Consider the following 16,272-nt stretch of genomic DNA (forward strand, 5'->3'; position numbering starts at 1 on the left):
GACAACTAGTTGGGCCCTTCAGGCTTTTGAAAACATTATCATTTTCAAAAATAATCATTAAGAAAATAGGAAGTCACATGAGCCCTAGGCCCCTAAAATGAGCATTAGGTCCCGATAATGAGCCCTAGGTCCCGAGAAGTCACAAACTGCAAAAACACAAATCCTGCCGGGAACTGAGCACACACACCAAATTACTTTCCACTAATTTGGAGTTGAGGGTGGGATGAGATAGCTATGGAGTGTTTGATGCAAAGCAATGGCGCAGGTCCTGATGTTTTGGAATGTCTGGTGTGTCAGTTCTAGAATCTGTGATGAAAAAAAAGAGGGAGTGAGGGATAGGAGGAGCAGAATACTGAATGGAACTGAAGTGTAGAAGGAGATCTTGTATGTGGGGCGGAGACTGAGGCCTGAGTATGATAGAGGAGGAAGAGGAGGCGTGATGAAGGGCGAGAGGGGGTCAGCCACCCAGAGGCACTCCAGTGCAAACACACTGTCTACCCAGCATGCATTGCATGCAGGTGGAAATATCCCTCAGGGGAGGTGAAGAAGAAAGGGGAAGAGGAATGATGCCAAGGAGCATGTCCAGGCAGGGAAGAGGCAGTTAGCAGAGATTTCCAACAGTTACAAACGGCCAGTAATTATCCACTCATCAGCCCACAGCAGAGCTAAGTAACACCAGTTCCCCTAATGTTACAACCAGACAAGCAGAGTTATCTTTCAAAGGGCTTTCAACACCTTCAAACATCGCCTCGCCGACTCTCACTACTCACATATTTGACTTCCTGTTCGCCTTTCTTATGCAGGAGGATGGGACGAAACCCAACAGGGTGTTGTCTGACGGCTGTGCTTGAATCCTGATATGATAGTCCCTAACTTCAGCCACATCTGACCTCCTTATAGTTAGCAGCTACAGAGACTCTTGCCTCATGGACAGACCATTGATATAATACTGCTTCTACGTAATAACAGACGATCAACAATTGCTAACAATTGATGGCATGATTACACTAGAGCTAATGATGGCTGAGTTCAGTACAATAATTACACAAAAAATGGCCCTGTGGAACAGACTAAATGGCATGTGTGGAGAGGAACAAAGCCCTGTTTTCTAAAGGTGTACCAATGAAGCACGTCAGTTCATCCTTTTGTGAGTCATGTGATAATTAGCTTGGTTTATTTTTACAGTGTTTCTGAAGAACTTTTCGGGATAACATTAAACAATCGCTTTGAGATTGTATTTGTAATAGATATCTTACAAAACACTTGACATGATGCAACATACAGTAGGTTGGAATTATGTATGGAAAAGGTTTTGCAAAGCCACCTGCTTTATATCAAATCTCTCCATTTCTTTCTAGGTCAAGTTGTGTATATAACAGCTAAAATGCCAAAAGTCCCTTAATCAGGAGCTTCTGTGAAAAAAAATCCTTGACCAACTTGCTTAAATAGTGAATAGCCCTGCCCTTGGTAGCTGAAAAGAAAACAGCTATTCAAACCTTTTCAATTACCAATGATGAAATTGAAAGTTACCGTCAAAGAAAATGGGTGAACTTCTCTCATTGATGTCGAAATCAAGGTCATGGTCAATATGGAATCCAATCATTTTCCTTCTGATTGAAGTCATACTCGTAATCACGTGGCCATCTGGCCATGAGCCAGATTGGAACCTATCCTTATCATATGTTTAAAGATCAGTGCATTGCACAATGCAGGCAGCACTCCTAATTATCCTTAGTTTACTTTATGCCATTCATCCTCTCTGGGAAAATCTCAAATTCCTCACTTTCTCATAGGCTGCAAGGGTTTGCTGCTCTCCACACATTCCAATGAGTCAGAGCCCGGGGATAAGGAAACAAACACGCCATGTTTCATCGGTGAGGGATTCATCTTGAGATTCAATATGACGTTTGCTGATATGGGGGAATTGTTTATCCTTAACTGGACCCTTGACATCTTGTTTAAGTTCTATTTAATGGTTCCTTGGTGAAATGGTTCCTGTGAAAGTTAATAAATATATATATAAAAAAACTGAAGTTTGTGATGACTCATATGTATAATTGTTTATTGTCTCTAAGAGGGTGTTGGGTTGCTATGCTATAAAGGTAGGCAACTATTTCCTCCATAACTTCCATTTAAAGCCTGTAAACTGCTACATCAAAACATAATCTCTTCTCTTTTCAGAGTAACAATCTGATATGAAAGCAACTAAAAGGAAATTTTTTTATTTAGTGGCATTGTTTTTATTCATACTTATCACAATGTCAAACTCAAATAGTGATAATTTACGGTTGAAATACAATACAACTTTCTTATACAGCTGCAATTACTTTAGAAAGCTAGCATCAACTTAAATCGCCAAAATAAGGAGGGAATATGACATTGGGCTAAAATCTTCATTACAACATGTGATCAACAAGTATTGAACAACCCTCTTTCCATGAACTCACATTCCAGTATCTTTAGGCTGACCTTCTCCTCACTCACAGTCCAACTGTTTTACCTGCTCTGCACTTCTCTGGTTGCTACAGTTACGTTCGGTCTGACACATATTTTAAACCACGGCCTTTTCTGGCAGGTTAAGGATTTGAGCAGACAGGCCATTGTGCCAATTTTTCAATTTGGCAAAACGTGGACCTTTAAATTCCGTGTCAAACTTTTCCCTGTGGCATGAGGAAAGAGAGAAAGGAAAATGGGGGGGAAGAGAGAGAAAGGAAGAAAGGGGGGGGGGGGGGGGAGTGAGAGACGGGTTAGGGACTGTGGCCTCCACTCCCCTGCCTGAGTCCTGTGAGGGTCAGAGTGCACTGGGGGCTCCCAAATCCTCAACAAACACAAATCAACACAACCCCACTGGGTGGCTCTATGATGTCCTGCACCATACTGTATCAGGGAATAAGCCCAGGCTTGAGAAATGCCTCATGAAGAAACAAAAAGGGATATTTCTGCTCTGTGTGTGTGGCAGCAACACGTTACGTTACGATTTTCAGCTAGAGGAGTCTAACAGACGGCTCATCATGAGGGCTATCTGTAATCCATGTGAGGGGGACTGCAGCGTCGAAACACCTCATGCTATTCTCACGGTTGGCTCAGCAGGACATGACTCACACTCTAACCTTCAAGTTCACCACAGAGAGTGGTGTGGAGCTGGGCCGTTTGGTAGGGCTGAGTGACTCAGTGACCCTTGACCACTAGCTAACAGCAGAAACTCTGCTCTGGGATCATCTGGGGCAATGACCAAATACAGCCTTTTTTCTAGGCCACACCGGTCGCTGCTGCTAGCTGCCTACCTTGATTTCCTCAGATGTTCCACATCTGGGTCTTGCACTAAACGGAGAGGGAGAGAGAAGAACCATCAGTAACAGAGTGTGTGGCAGAATAAGAGGGGTAGACTAAACTAAATGAAACAAGAACAGAATAGAAATAGAAAAGCAGCACTACTTACTGAACTCCGTTCCCGTGATGTGGGCGAGGAGGCGGAAGGACTTGGACTGCACCTGGGAGGAGCTGCGGGCCCAGTCATTCAACTCCGTGTCCCTGTCTGCAGTCTTGATCACAGCCTGATAAACTGGGGAGGCACTGTCTACCTGAGCATCTTTTACTGGGAGCGAACTGGAACCACAGAGAGAGAGCTGGCTCGTCACACTGGCACTAATTCATGCCCACCATAGCCTGACAGCAATCAGGGCGAATAGGGTGTTTGTCTCCCCCCGAAATGTGGGGTGTTAATCGAATTCTGATCACAGTGTTACAAACTGCAGTCTGGTGGTGATTTTTTTATTACTGGGGTATGTCTGAGTGTATACATATAAAGTACTATAACTAACCTTTGTAGCCTACTTTGATGGCTAAGGAGCATTTAGGAGAATGGGGAGAGGATCTATTTCAAAGGCTCCCTCTTCACTTTTAATTTGAGAAGTAAAAAACAGGCTCGGTCTTGCATAAGGGGAGCTGCAAGAGAGGAGCTAAAAACTGGACATTGAAAAGCAGCATCTGCTCACACAAACCAGTGATAAAATGGCAAAAAGCTGTCAAATAGGAAACTATTTGCAGAAGCTTTGCACGCGAAGCACTATGGCTACATAACGAACCCTGTGGCATCTTTTCTCAACAGCATATTTCAGAAATCTAATTTCATAAAATAAAAACACACATACTGTACCTCTAGCAGGAGGAAAGAGCTCAGAACATTCAGTTTAGTGTCATTATTAAACTAGTATAGTTCCTGGTATATGGCATATCTAGTGCTGGTCAGTTGCACATTACTGATTGGGAGGTTCAGAGTATTGAGGCCAGCACTTAATGTGTTCGTCCTCCGTTCATTTCCTTTTTATATCCATATAAATCATGCAGTTCTTTTGCAATACAAGAGACTACTGACCTGTGATAATGTCGCAGCTGACAATAAAATCTATTTTACAGAGAGCCTTGAAACATAAATTATCCCTGTGTAGCCAGCAGGGCAGCGGACTCCGCCTAAGAAACGGTTTGCTATACCAAGACAATAATAATACTTTTTTTAAATAACAAAATAATGATTCTGTGGTTGACCTGTTGAGCAATATCAGTTTGCAACACACTCTGCTTTTCTAAAAACAAAATCTTTGTTTGGCATGAAAACTACTAATCCATGTCTGTTTTCCATGCATTTCAATCACAATACAATTTCAGCACAATTTTCCAACGGAATGAAAAATTGTTTGTTAGTAATCAGTCATTGATAAAGACCCACAATCCCTGAATATCAAAACACCATACTTATAGTGATGTCCTCGACAAACAGCTGCTCTGCAATCGACTCCCGTCAAACTATGACGTCATCATTGCATTACGGTGCAGAGGCAACATCCGGCAATTCTAGACATCATTCCATCAACCCACAAACTACGCCAATTGGTGGCGTGTAGAAAATTGCCATGTGTAACAAAATCTCCAATCAGAGTGAGGATGTAGTGGGTTAGCAGTGAGGGGAACGGACGTAAGGAGGGAGGAGACAGCACACAGGCTGTGCTTCGTAGGTTGTCACAGAGCGGTCTACTTACGCCAAGGGGGAGCCGGCTGGGACTTCCTCTCTGTTCGGCAGGGAAGGGGTGGGGCGGGGCGAGGTGGGGCAGTGGATGGATGGATGGAGAGGGGTGGGGGGGAAGCAGCATGGCATGGTGGGTGGGATGGACAGTGCGGTGATTGGGTTTGTTGAGGAGGAACCGAGGAAGTGAAAGAGGGAGGATTAGATATGGGCCCCGTAGCGGAAGGAAGGCATAGAGTGAGACCCTCAGCTTTCGTTAATCTCACCAAGAGAAATTTCCCTTTTCTCCACATATGAACAAAACAATTTGTCTGGTTATCAATTTCTAAAGAAAGTTCTCTGTTTACATGAAGCATGTGTGTCTATATATTTACATACATTGATACAAATCAAGAGTTTACAGTCCCTTTCATTAAACTATACATTTTGCACTGGGATGTCTGTACTGGGATCTTCAGGTATTTGAAAGGCAATTATGAGTGTGGGTGAGGGTATGTAAAAGGGTGGCAGGTAGCCTAGCGGTTAAGAGGGTTGGGCCAGTAACCTAAATGTCGCTGGTTTGAATCCCAGAGCAGACTTAGTGAAAAATGTGCAGATGTGCCCTTGAGCAAGGCACTTAATCCTAGTTGCTCTGGATAAGAGCGTCTGCTAAATTACTCAAATTCAAAAAGATCAGGGAAGGCTTGGTGACTAAAGGTGATTGGGTGGCTTTATGCTTGAAGGTGAGCAGCATGAAGACATTCATAGAATGGATGGAATCTAACAAATACACTTGAATATTGCAACAGGTGACCTGCATTTGTAACAAGGAATATAGATCAATTAGCTGATAACGTCACGAAAACCGAAGTCAGCATATTATTGTGATTCTGGATGGCCAGATAGCTACCAACAATGACAAGAAACTGCAATGTCGGGAATCGTAAGTGGCTCGTTTCAACTTGTTCTTGATACCAGGTCTTGTTTTTGAGGATCACCACTTTATTTTAAGAATGTGAAATGTCAGAATAATAGTAGAGAAAAATGATTTCTTTCACATTCACTTCTGACCCATCACATTCCCAATGGGTCAGAAGTTTACATACACTCAATTAGTATTCGGTAGCATTGCCTTTAAATTGTTTAACTTGGGTCAAACGTTTCAGGTAGCCTTCCACAAGCTTCCCACAATAAGTTGGGTGAATTTTGGTCCACTCCTCCTGACAGAGCTGGTGTAACCGAGTCAGGTTTGTAGGCCTCCTTGCTTGCACACGCGTTTTCAGTTCTGCCCACAAATTTTCTATGATATTGAGGTCAGGGCTTTGTGATGGCCACTCCAATACCTTGACTTTGTTGTCCTTAAGCCAATTTTGCCACAACTTTGGAAGTATGCTTGGGGTCATTGTCCATTTGAAGACCCATTTGCAACCAAGCTTTAACATCTTGACTGATGTGTTGAGATGTTGCTTCAATATATCCACATAATTTTCCTTCCTCAAGATGCCATCTATTTTGTGAAGTGCACCAGTCCCTCCTGCAGCAAAGCACCCCCACAACAAGATTCTGCCGCCCCGTGCTTCACAGTTGAGATGGTGTTCTTCGGCTTGCAAGCCTCCCCCTTTTTCCTCCAAACATAACGATGGTCATTATGGCCAAACAGTTCTATTTTTGTTTCATCAGACCAGAGGACATTTCTCCAAAAAGTACGATCTTTGTCTCCATGTGCAGTTGCAAACCGTAGTCTGGCTTTTTTATGGCGGTTTTGGAGCAGTGGCGTCTTCCTTGCTGACTGGCCTTTCAGGTTATGTCGATATAGGACTCGTTCTACTGTGGATATAGATACTTTTGTACCTGTTTCCTCAAGCATCTTCACAAGGTCCTTTGCTGTTGTTCTGGGATTGATTTGCACTTTTCGCACCAAAGTATGTTCATCTCTAGGAGACAGAATGCGTCTCCTTCCTGAGCGGTATGACGGCTGCGTGGTCCCATGGTGTTTATACTTGCGTACTCTTGTTTGTACAGATGAACATGGTACCTTCAGGCGTTTGGAAATTGCTCCCATGGATGAACCAGACTTGTGGACGTCTAAAATTTTATTTAGTGAGGTCTTGGCTGATTTCTTTTGATTTTCCCATGATGTCAAGCAAAGAGGCACTGAGTTTGAAGGTAGGCCTTGAAACATATCCACAGGTACATCTCCAATTCACTCAAATTATGTCAATCAGAAGCTTCTAAAGCCATGGAATTTTCCAAGCTGTTTAAAGGCACAGTCAATTAAGTGTATGTAAACTTCTGTCCCACTGGAATTGTGATACAGTGAATTATAAGTGAAATAATCGGTGTGTAAACAATTGTTGGAAAAATTACTTGTGTCATGCACGAAATAGATGTCCTAACCGACTTGCCAAAACTATAGTTTGTTAACAAGACATGTGTGGAGTGGTTGAAAAACAAATTAATGACTCCATCCTAAGTGTTTGTAAACTTCCAACTTCAACTGTAGCTTACATGTCAAGAATCTAAGCCAACCCCGTCTGCTTTGCCCCATATTTGCGCACACGTCGGTTTTGTTGCTAAACAACCAAACCATCTATGCCTTTGTAAAAATAAAAAAAATACAAATCTACATCTGTGCCTTAGAGCATCAAACCAAACCCCTCCAGGCAATACAAATAGTAACACACTACAAACACCACCCTTAAATAAACAGATCTCACTGCTACCTACTTGAAACAGTCTGAGTTGTATGTTCCTTCTTGACACATACAAAATACACTTAGGATATACAGTCCTGTAGAAATATTTTAAAGGATGGTAACAATCCTAGATCATCAGGACCTGAAAAGACATCCTGATGAAGTAAGTCTGCAGCTTTAGCTTCTCCAGGACAGCGCAGCTACATTACACTGTAGTGCTAGGCTAGTTCAGCACAGCCAGCCAAGGAGAGGAAAGGAGGGGTACTACTTAGGTCATGCAGGTTGGGGGAAAGGTAGAAAGAGAAGGAAAGTGAGGGAAGGAGTGCAGAGGAAGGGAGGGTCTTACCCGGCCTCGTGGCCCTTGGACTGTCCGGCGATGGCGTCCATGATGGCGTCCTGGGAGTACATGCTAATGGGGGTGTTGTACTGGGCATGGATTATGGTGGCCTTGCCCCCAGGACCCTTCACCTCGATGGGCTTGTGGGTGGACAGGGCAGTGTCCTTCAGCGCAATGGGGTTGAAGCTGGGCACATACTCGTTGCTGTCGTGGATTCGGTAGAGGGTGGGAGGAAGTTGGCAGGATAGTGATGATTAGGGTGAAGAGGAGAGGAAGTAAAGACGGAAAAAGAGGGAAAAGTGAAGGAAAGTGAGGAAGGAGGGTGGCAGTGGAAGGAGAAATGGTGTGAGATGTTAAGTGAAACAGTGTAATAGCCTGTTAGCAGATCAGTTTGTGCTCTAGCCAACTCCTCTGTCGTGTATAATGCCATGCGGAACATCAGCATGTACAGCACACAACACCGAGTGGCACAACAAAGGAGTTGGCTAATGCACAAAAGGGGACAATTAAGACTGGGGACATTCACGCCTTTTCTATGCACTTCTCAGTATTTGGTATACAGCCTTTACCTTATTCACCTACGTAACATGCTCTGCAGGTGTGGCTAACTTGCTTTGAATGAATTGAATTCAACCTATGAATACGTGCAGAGAGAAAAAGGTGCATAAAAAGGGAATTAAGTTCCATTTACTCGTGCTTAACACAGGTCAGAATTCCCCCCCATAGAGATCTGCTACTACAACAGCGTGGGGTTTTGAAGAGAAAGGCAGATAAAGAGCTATCGAGGCGCTGTATGTTACACAGCAAACATGCTCTGTAAATCCCCCAGTAGAGCAGGCACAGCACAGCTCACATATCTGCACACACACACACACACACACACACTCAGGTTTCCCTCCAGATACAGGTCAGCCCTCCCAGGTATGTGGGTGCCTACAGGCTCAGATGATGTTCTACAGCTGGCCCACAACTAAACTGATCGAGATAAAGAGCAAATGGATGTGTTAATATCAACATGCACGGTCATCTACGTTACAAAAGCACAAAGGCTGACTAATTGAACCACTGCAGCATCATTCAAATCCCACAAATAAAACACAGTTGATCAACGCAGGCAATGCAGTTTCAAAACGATCAGCAAATGACAGTTTTTTTACACAAAGTCAATTACCCAAGCAAAGACTTCACACGTCCACACGCTCCACCTAAATGCCATACTGTATGTACATGGCTGATGGCTCATGGGAGAATTTAGCATAATGTCAGAAAAGGACCTTTATTCTCTCATACAAAATATCCCAAAACCACTATTAATGAACAGGGATCTCGTCTGCGAGGGGTTTTCAAGTTAATGATCACAGGCAAATTTGTTTTATGATAGGTTAGGATTTATTAGACGGTCACTCCCCTTTCTCTCTGGGACTTTGACAACCATTACAGACCAAACCAAAACTATCATTATCATTACCGATCCTAGAACTGCTCATCGGTCTCAAAAAAGGCATAATCACTACACAACAAGCCAAGACGATGCACATCCACTTCACACCAAAGAGCCTGACACGATAACGTTAACGTGACACACTACACCATGCAGCTGAACTGCGGAACCATTCGGGGGCGATCGCTGCTACGCCACATGCAGGGTAGGGTACTAACTTGGCAGGAGTGTTGGAAATAACCTGAGGCGGCGGCAGAGGAGAGAGAGAGAAAGAGACAGTGATTAACAAGGCAATTACACTCTACCACCCGCCACCGCCGAGGTCGCTTATTCGGCGTAAAAGGAGAAAAGATAGATAGAAGAGGGTGAAGGTGAATACTGAGAATCACACAATGCAACAGTGAAAGCCATCAATGAAAAAAAATATGTTTTCACCTTTGTTGCCGTTCATTCTTGATTATGATCATTACTGAGGCTCGTCCATCACTAATATAAAGCCGTGGCATTGCAGGCTCTTTAAATCTATAACGTGGCGCTAAAATACTATTTTTACGTCAGAGCAGTGGTATGAAGTGATAAAGAAAGTGGCAGAGAGAGTGCAACAGACCAAAGAGAGTACTTTGTACTGTATGTTTTGTAGACGAGGGTAGAAAGCGAGATAGAGAAATAAATAAAAGGGAGAGAGGTGAAGAGAGAGGGTCAGACGAGACAGAGGCAGACATATTGGGGTGCTGTATGTTTAGAGATGGGAGCAGAGCAGAGTAGAGAGGAACCTGAACCTAGCCATTCCATGGCTTTTTAAAGAGACAACAAGAACAGGTGCTGGCCCTGAACCATAATGTCTTATAGCACTCCGCAATTATTGTGGGAACCCCATGCCTCAGATGTGTGTGAGGTTTTTTAATTAGGTCACGCGACTGCTTTCTGTTTTAGATAAAACTAGGGGAATGCTAGTTCACTGTATTCATCACAAAGGCTGATATAGCAAACCCTGCTATTAGCGATTCACCTCTTTTAGCGATTCATCTCTTTTAGCGATTCACCTCTTTTAGCGATTCACCACTTTTAGCGATTCATCTCTTTTAGCGATTCACCTTTCTCACATTAAAGAAGTTCTGCTATTAGCGCTTAACTGACACATCAGACACATACCAAAAACAAATCTCCATGTCACTGTGCAGTCCATCCTGGCCACGTTTAAAGCAATAGTTAGCTCTTCATATAGACAAGCACTGTAAGGCTTGCCTGGGACGTCACATGTTCATATTTTGGCAGAGGGGACACCTAATCTCCCGGGGGCTCTTCGTATTACCTGGAGAAGGGCCACAGCCTGAGCTAGGGGCCTTTACTGTGCTGCCTGCCCTGCACATTCCCCTCTGGGGGAACCTAAATCACTAGAACCCATTAGGGTCACCAGGCTGTCTAGAGCCCAGCTCGGGATCAGAATACACAGCTAAATCTGAATGTTCTGAGGCTTTCTATCCTTCTGCCCCACGAGGGCCGGTCAGCAGAGCAGCAGGGACTGGGTGGAGTAGGGTGAAGCCTCTTGGAGTAGGGTGAAGTTGGCCATAGGCACTGATCTATGGTAAGTTTTGAGGGGGGGGTTCTCTCTGAATGTTGAAGGTTAGGCTTTGGAGAGGGCTGGCTAATCCGACACCTGAGCCTATAGGCAACTTCCACCCGGAGCTTCTACCCCACTCCCTCCTCTTCACTATGGGGTTCACCAGGCCTGGCCACCCCTGGCTGGTGCTGCTTTTACTACTGTCTGTTCCACTTGGTTACATACCCCACTGAGAGGCCTGCTGCAGAGCCCTTTCCTCTGTGGCTCTCCTGGAGCTGAGCCATCTCTTGCAGGGTCTCAGCTGAGTACAGCCCAATAGGAGTGTTATACTGTGCCTTCTTTGTGGGGGTCGTCTTGCCCCCAGGGCTTGGAGTTTGCCTCTTGGTGGGCGACCCCGAGTAGGAGTTTTTCTCGCCAGACGCCTCTAGTGACACGGAGGAGGTATTGCAGGCCGAGAGGCCGCCATTTATTTTGGTAGTTTGAGCCTTCAGGAGGGAAGAGACGTGGGTGAGGTGGATAAGGGGGAAGACAGATAGAGGTGTGGTCAGAGAGAACAACGCAAAAGGTACTATATGATACTCAAAAATATAGCTGTTTGAACTTAAACTTGGAAGGCAGGGAGGGTGCTGCATTGTCCCCAGTATCACCAGTAGAGGGCAGTGACAGACAACATAGACAGTGCCTGAGCGGATCAGCCCAGCACGGCCCAGGGCGGTTCTTATAGACCTCAGAGCTGGATGTGCTGTGCTGCCTCTATGGCTCCTGACACCCCTAATTGAGGAACTTTGCATGGAGCCTCCTGAAGCTCCCTATGAAGCCTCCGGTCTGGAAGGAAGAAGTGGTTTCACTGAAAGTCCTCAAACCACTTCGATCCCATATGAGTGTGACTGAAGAGTGTGTTTATCTTTTATTTATAAGTGCAGGCAACAAATTCTACAACTAGGGAAGTATGAAAACGTAGCATTCGGTGTGCTGAATATGTTGGGAGAGGGAGACTGAACAGAGTGTTGCTGGCTCCGGTCATGCTTACCTTCTGGTGAGGGATCTGTTGCATGGGAGAATCCATTCTTTGGGTGGATGTGGAAAGTGGAAATGGGCGCTTTGACCTGCAGCAAAACAAAAAACAGACACATTAGAAGATGTTACAGTTATTAGAGTGTGACTTGGAATTCTACCACATAACAAGTGGCTGCCAGAAAGATGTTCTGCACTGAAAGCTTTTTCATGGTTTATGAGAGAGATCGAGAGAGGCAAAGTCTACCGGAGAAAGACCAGTGTACAACAAGCCCATTACTACTTGGATACAAGGAGCAAAAAGGTCAGTCCCAGAGAGAGGCCCACAGAGAGCTAGGCTAAACCTGAAACCTTCACAGACCACTCGGATACAAACGGTGTACCCTCCTTATCATAAGTGGTGGTGAGCCATATCAACAAGAACAGAACATAGATTCCAGAGCCAGAATAAAGTCAATTCCATACAATTTTAGACGAGAAAATGTATATTCTCCAAGCTCAGCACGAGTCAATCCACCATATTGTTCGCACAGCTAATGTTTACTTGAAACAACAATGAGGTGGGGTCTAAGTCAGAGAATAAGGTGAATTTTAACAGAATACTTCAGAGATTGATCCCCGATGTTGTTTGTCTACACTCTTAGAAAAAAAGGTTATCTAACAACCTAAAAGGGTTCTTCGGGCTGTCCCCATAGGAGAACACTTTTTGGTTTTAGGTAGAACCCTTTCGGGTTCCATGTAGAATCCATTCCACAGAGAGTACATGATATTCTAAAGGGTTCTACATTGAACCTAGGTTCAAAATATTTAGGTTAAGACAAGAGGATTTGAATATTCCATAACTCTTTGGGACCAGCACTGCTAATTAGAAAAAGGCGCTAGAAGGATATCAATGTTGGTTCCATGAATTTGTTTATTTTCTAACACTTCCAATTGGAATTACTTCATTGTCTTCCCCTTCCCATCTTCAACCCAGCCTTGAACCAAAAACGGTTCTACTTGGAACCAAAAAGGGTTCTCCTATGTGGACAGCCGAAAACCCCTTTTGGAGTGAACCGTACTCGTTGTAGACCCTGACCTAGATCTATGGAGGTGGTATAAGAGTATGCTCAGGCTCATGGGTTGAGAACGTTCGGTTTTAACACTGTTGGTCAAGTTCAGATACACAAGTGAAATGGAAAGAAAACAGTATGTGGGTGCTTCATCGTTTGAGTGAGTCAAGACTAGTGCTTGCCTTTCTGCACTTATCAAGCCCCGAATGCATCTTGAAGGACACATTCATTTATTTCCTTATTGACATTCCAGCACAATGCACACAGATGACGCATAACACACAGTGTTATGTGACAGTTGAGGACGAGGTTTCCTAACTTCAAATAAATTAGTAAGTGCATATTGTAAGTGTCCAGTGTTTTAAGTCTTCATTGTAGAAGGTTGTTAAATCTCTGCATTGTGTTGTTCTGTGCCGTACAGTGGTAAATCCAAATAGTGGTTATTTATACTGAACAAAAATATGAATACAACATGCAACCCCTAATCTATGGATTTCACATGACTGGGAATAAAGATATGCATCTGTTGGTCACATATAAAATGGGTTTCACAATGGGCCTCAGGATCTCGTCGCGGTATTTTTGTGCATTGAAATTGCCATCGATAAAATGCAATTGTGTTCGTTGTCCGTAGCTTATCAAATGTATTTATATAGCCCTTCATACATCAGCTGATATCTCAAAGTGCTGTACAGAAACCCAGCCTAAAACCCCAATGCAGGTGTAGAAGCACGGTGGCTGGGAAACTCCCTAGAAAGGCCAGAACCTAGGAAGAAACCTAGAGAGGAACCAGGCTATGAGGGGTGGCCAGTCCTCTTCTGGCTGTGCCGGGTGGAGATTATAACAGAACATGGCCAAAATGTTCAAATGTTAATAAATGACCAGCATGGTCAAATAATAATAATCACAGTAGTTGTCGAGGGTGCAGCAAGTCAGCACCTCAGGAGTAAATGTCAGTTGGCTTTTCATAGCCGATCATTAAGAGTATCTCTACCACTCCTGCTGTCTCTAGAGAGTTGAAAACAGCCTGCCCATACCATAACCCCACCTCCACCAGGTGTCACTCTGTTCACAACATTGACATCAGCAAACCGCTCACCCACACAACGCCATACACGTGGTCTGCGGCTGTGAGGCCGGTTGGACGTACTGCCAAATCCTCTAAAACGATGTTGGAGGTGGCTTATGGTAGAGAAATGAACATTACATTTTCTGCCAAAAGCTCTGGTGGAAATTCCTGCAGTCAGCATGCCAATTGCACGCTTCCTCAAAACGTGAGACATCTGTTGCATTGTGTTGTGACAACTGCACATTTTAGATGTGCCTTATTTTTTTCACCAGCACAAGGTGCACCTGTGTAATGATCATGCTGTTGAATCGTCTTCTTGATATGGAATATCTTGGAAAAGGAGAAATGCTCACAAACAGATGTAAACAAATTTGTGCACAATCTGAGAAATATGCTTTTTTTGCCTATTGAACATTTCTGGGATCTTTTATTTCAGCTCATGAAACATGGGACCAATACCTTACATGTTGCATTTATTTTTGTTCAGTGTATAAAGATAGACATGTCTGGCTTCTAAAGGTATAATCAGTGGCGCAGCGGTCTAAGTCACTGCATCTCAGTGCTAGAGGCGTCCCTACAGACATCCTGATTCGAATCCAGGCTGTATCACAACTGGACATGATTGGGAGTCCCATAGGGCGGCGCACAATTGGCCCAGCTTCGTCTGGGGTAAGCTGTCATTGTAAATAAGAATTTGTTCTTAACTGACTTGCGTAGTTAAATAAAGGTTCAATATATATATATGGACAAACCGAAGTAGCCGTTAACTGTGTTACATTAAAGTGGCTGGTGAGAAATTACATGAATGCTAAATAAGGATTTCTGAGCTGCAGAAAAAAATGACACTGACATAATCCATTTGTATTGTAGGGCAGAATTCAATGCCGTTTTTTGAAAGAATTCTCTGGCCTTTTGGCCTCTGTCGGCCTACTACACAAAAGGCCCAAATGGCTCTGGCAAACAAATTGAGCACAAAGAAAAGGATTCAATGACCTGACGACTGAGTGTTCTTACCAAAAGTTCCAATTTACCAAAAGGTTTTGGCATTGGATTAGAATGGCTTCAGAATGTAAGGGGTGAAAAAACACTGACAAAATGCACATTTATAATAGATGCTTCATGTGTTTGACTACCTGCATTGCTCATCAACTCTTGACTGTCTTCACTTGTCTTTATAGCTCTTAGTCTTATGCACACTAATACGCTGTTCTTGTGCTGTTGGAAATGAAAGCCACAATAGCCCATGTAGAAATACTGACACATTGTTTATTTGGTTGACGTCGTTATGAGTGACCTTCCTTAAGGCATTACTTCAGGCTCACACACCATCACCTCAACACGTGGCAGCACTGGACCGCAAGGCACTGTGGAATAGCAGTGCCCTGCTGACCTGAAGAGTGTTAAAGACAGAGGGTTGACCTCCCCACTGCTAATCTCCCACAGTACGCAAACAGAGTAGAGGGGGTGAAGCGGCTCCTTTTTAAGCTCCTTTTTCTATGACCGACTGAACCGCAGATAAACCTCTCTTGATTGATTTCGGGAGTATATTTATTGGTATTGCACACAGCAGTATGAGAAGATTAAGGTCGTTTTGAGGAACCCATCATTTGAGGATTAAAGGACTATCTGGTGCAGGTTCCTTCCATATGGTGGAAGACACAGTGAACCTGGCATGCCTCCCCTGTTTATGCACTGCTCTCACATCTCCACACATTATACAAGCAGAGGTCAGATCCATCCACAACACCCTCCTCTTATCCGAGCGGGATTCTTCTCTGTCTGGTGGTGAGAGTTTGTTTTCAACCCATTTTTTAAAACAAGCTCTCTCTGACAGTTGTTGTTTTTTTTCGGCAAAAGAAAAACTAAACAAGAGGAAAAGTGTTTCTTGGGAAAAGGGAGAAGAAAAATTGAGGAAGAGGAGAAACGATGACAAGCTCTAGAAAGGCACGGCGGAGTGCCTCCTTGAATCAATCAACCAGGGAGAGGACAAGCACTTCATCAATCCAGCCTATGCCAGCCTTTCCTCCCCGTTTTATAACAATCAGACGGCTGATGAAAAGCAGCCTGTGGAACCACAGGAGATGAGGGGAGGTTGAGGGGAGG

The 16,272-nt window shown here is 44.0% G+C and overlaps 1 protein-coding gene across 1 annotated transcript in view; it reads right to left on the minus strand.

Moving 5' to 3' along the window:
• LOC109888961 (PDZ and LIM domain protein 7-like) overlaps window positions 1-16,272 on the minus strand; it is a 63,184-nt gene that overhangs the window by 18,168 nt on the left and 28,744 nt on the right. The window contains exons 3-8 of the mRNA XM_031821801.1: window positions 12,065-12,140; window positions 9,692-9,714; window positions 8,042-8,236; window positions 3,440-3,606; window positions 3,285-3,321; window positions 2,553-2,660 (exon numbers count right to left, since the gene is read on the minus strand). Coding sequence (XP_031677661.1) covers window positions 2,553-2,660; window positions 3,285-3,321; window positions 3,440-3,606; window positions 8,042-8,236; window positions 9,692-9,714; window positions 12,065-12,140 — 606 coding nt within the window. The remainder of the gene's footprint in view (window positions 1-2,552; window positions 2,661-3,284; window positions 3,322-3,439; window positions 3,607-8,041; window positions 8,237-9,691; window positions 9,715-12,064; window positions 12,141-16,272) is intronic.

Source organism: Oncorhynchus kisutch, linkage group LG4 (genome assembly GCF_002021735.2).
Source record: "Oncorhynchus kisutch isolate 150728-3 linkage group LG4, Okis_V2, whole genome shotgun sequence".
Taxonomy (NCBI): domain Eukaryota; kingdom Metazoa; phylum Chordata; class Actinopteri; order Salmoniformes; family Salmonidae; genus Oncorhynchus; species Oncorhynchus kisutch.